The following is a 1,890-nucleotide window of genomic DNA, read 5'->3' on the forward strand; positions in this document are numbered from 1 at the left end:
AGGGCTACCAGGTCAGCGTCCAAGAGGTTGTGAACAATGCGCTCTTCTCCGAGGGACACGACGGAATCGTCATTGTCAATGACATTGAGATGATCAGTCTCTGCGAACAAAACCTGGTGCCCTTTACCGGCAAGGCAAGCACCTCCCTTCCTCAGCACGACTGCCATGTTGGTTATGTGAGGATGAAAGCTCAACCACCAGTTTTAGATGCACATCGGCTATGTCCCTTCTGGCACTATCATCGGCCTCTCTAAGCTCGCACGAATCGCTGAAATATTCTCCCGTCGTCTGCAGATCCAGGAGCGTCTCACTAAGGAGATTGCCACGGCTATCATGGAGCTATTGGCGCCACAAGGCGTCGCGGTCGTCATGGAGTGCAGCCACATGTGTATGGTAGTGCGCGGCGTCGAAAAGACGAGTGCCACGACCTTGACAAGCAGCCTGATGGGATAGTTTGAGCTGGACCGCGACAATGAGAACGGGTTCTTCAATCTTTTCGGTGTAAGCGGATAGTATGGGAGCATTTTACAATTAGTCTACACGAAATAATCTGTCATAGCATGACATCTGCGCTGTCTTCTATCTTGCCTGACTTTCTTGAGCGCGGCATCCGGGGACTCTATTGACTACCTTTCCAATATCCCTCCACCTCTGCATTCGTCTTTGCACTCTTTCTCAAAAAATCATCTGTCGTTGATGTGCCTCTGGTCGAGTACTTGGCCCTCAACACCTCCTCCACAACATTCCTCAAGCTCATCGCCCCACTTTTCGGCACGATTTCCCAACTTTCGCCATCGCGTACATTGAACAAGATGATATGTGGCAGCGGCGACACGTCGCCCTGCTGGCCCCGCTGCCTTTGAAGGGCCCATAGGTGGGCATAGATGCACGCCTGCACGGCGTGCTCGAGTAAGAGCTTCGCGACCAGCTTGATCTCCCAAATGGAGATGACCTCCCCGTCTCCGGGCCTGGCGGTGGCGGCGCTCTTCCTTACCTTCTTCTTTCGCATCCACTTCGGAAATGTTTTATTCACTTCGTCGTCCTGTGACAACACCGCCATGCTGTGGTTGTACCACACTATATCGACCCTCCCAGACAAGCACGTCGCCTGCGTTTTCTTTGAGCCAGGCTCAACGGCGACTCGCAGCTGGGGCTCCCTGAATTCGACCTCAAACCCTGACCGCCCGGCACCCCCGAACTGCTCTACCAGCCGGTCCCGCGCGGTGTCCAGATAGTCGCCAAGCCAGTCGAAGCTGTGGGCCTGCATCTGTATGTGCCGCGACTTGTACCCCGATACGACTGCCTCGTACTGACACGCCTCCCGACACAACCAGGCAGCTCGCGCTTGCGGACGAGATGGGACGTCGGGCAGCGGCTTCTCGGGATAATGTCCGAGCGTGGTGAGTGTGCCCAGGCGTGCGAATTCGTGCGCGGCGACGACGTCTAGGCCGGTGAGGTCGTTGACTGCCTCGTAATGTAGCTTAGCAGCGTCTGTGAGCACTTTGTCGGGGGCGTTAATGTGGTGTTTCTGGCAACGACGGCGCAACCACGTTGATGTCGGGGTGTGTCTTGCAGATGACGTCTAATATCTCATCAGAACCGTGGCGCGCCGCGAGCGAGGCGAAGACATTTTTCGGGAGGAGGAGGCCCGACTGAACCGGCCGCTCGATGGCGGCACGATTTTGCATCTCTGCCTCGGAGAAGTTGAGGTGCTGGGCTGTTTTGTGCAGCTGGTCCTCGTCGACGAAAGGCATGGGTCGCTGGCGATGGTCGTGCACAACGACGAGTTGCATTTGCGCGCGCGTGAGCCCTACAGAGCTCGCAGAATCACCCGCGCCCAAGACGGACTCAGCGGGCGAAGGCTTGGAAGTCTTTGTATGTTGAGCGTAC

General features: G+C 56.3%; 1 protein-coding gene across 1 annotated transcript; it reads right to left on the reverse strand.

The window, feature by feature from the left end:
- Window positions 1-619: 619 nt before the first annotated feature.
- J7T55_008967 (uncharacterized protein) lies at window positions 620-1,793 on the reverse strand (the record flags this gene model as incomplete). Its single annotated transcript, XM_053136387.1, has 2 exons — window positions 620-1,468; window positions 1,548-1,793. 2 exons carry the CDS (start codon window positions 1,791-1,793, stop codon window positions 620-622), a joined length of 1,095 nt encoding a protein of 364 aa, XP_052986036.1.
- Between the last annotated feature and the right edge of the window lie 97 nt (window positions 1,794-1,890).

Source organism: Diaporthe amygdali (genome assembly GCF_026229845.1).
Source record: "Diaporthe amygdali strain CAA958 chromosome Unknown NODE_161_length_1890_cov_134_592940, whole genome shotgun sequence".
Classification (NCBI taxonomy): domain Eukaryota; kingdom Fungi; phylum Ascomycota; class Sordariomycetes; order Diaporthales; family Diaporthaceae; genus Diaporthe; species Diaporthe amygdali.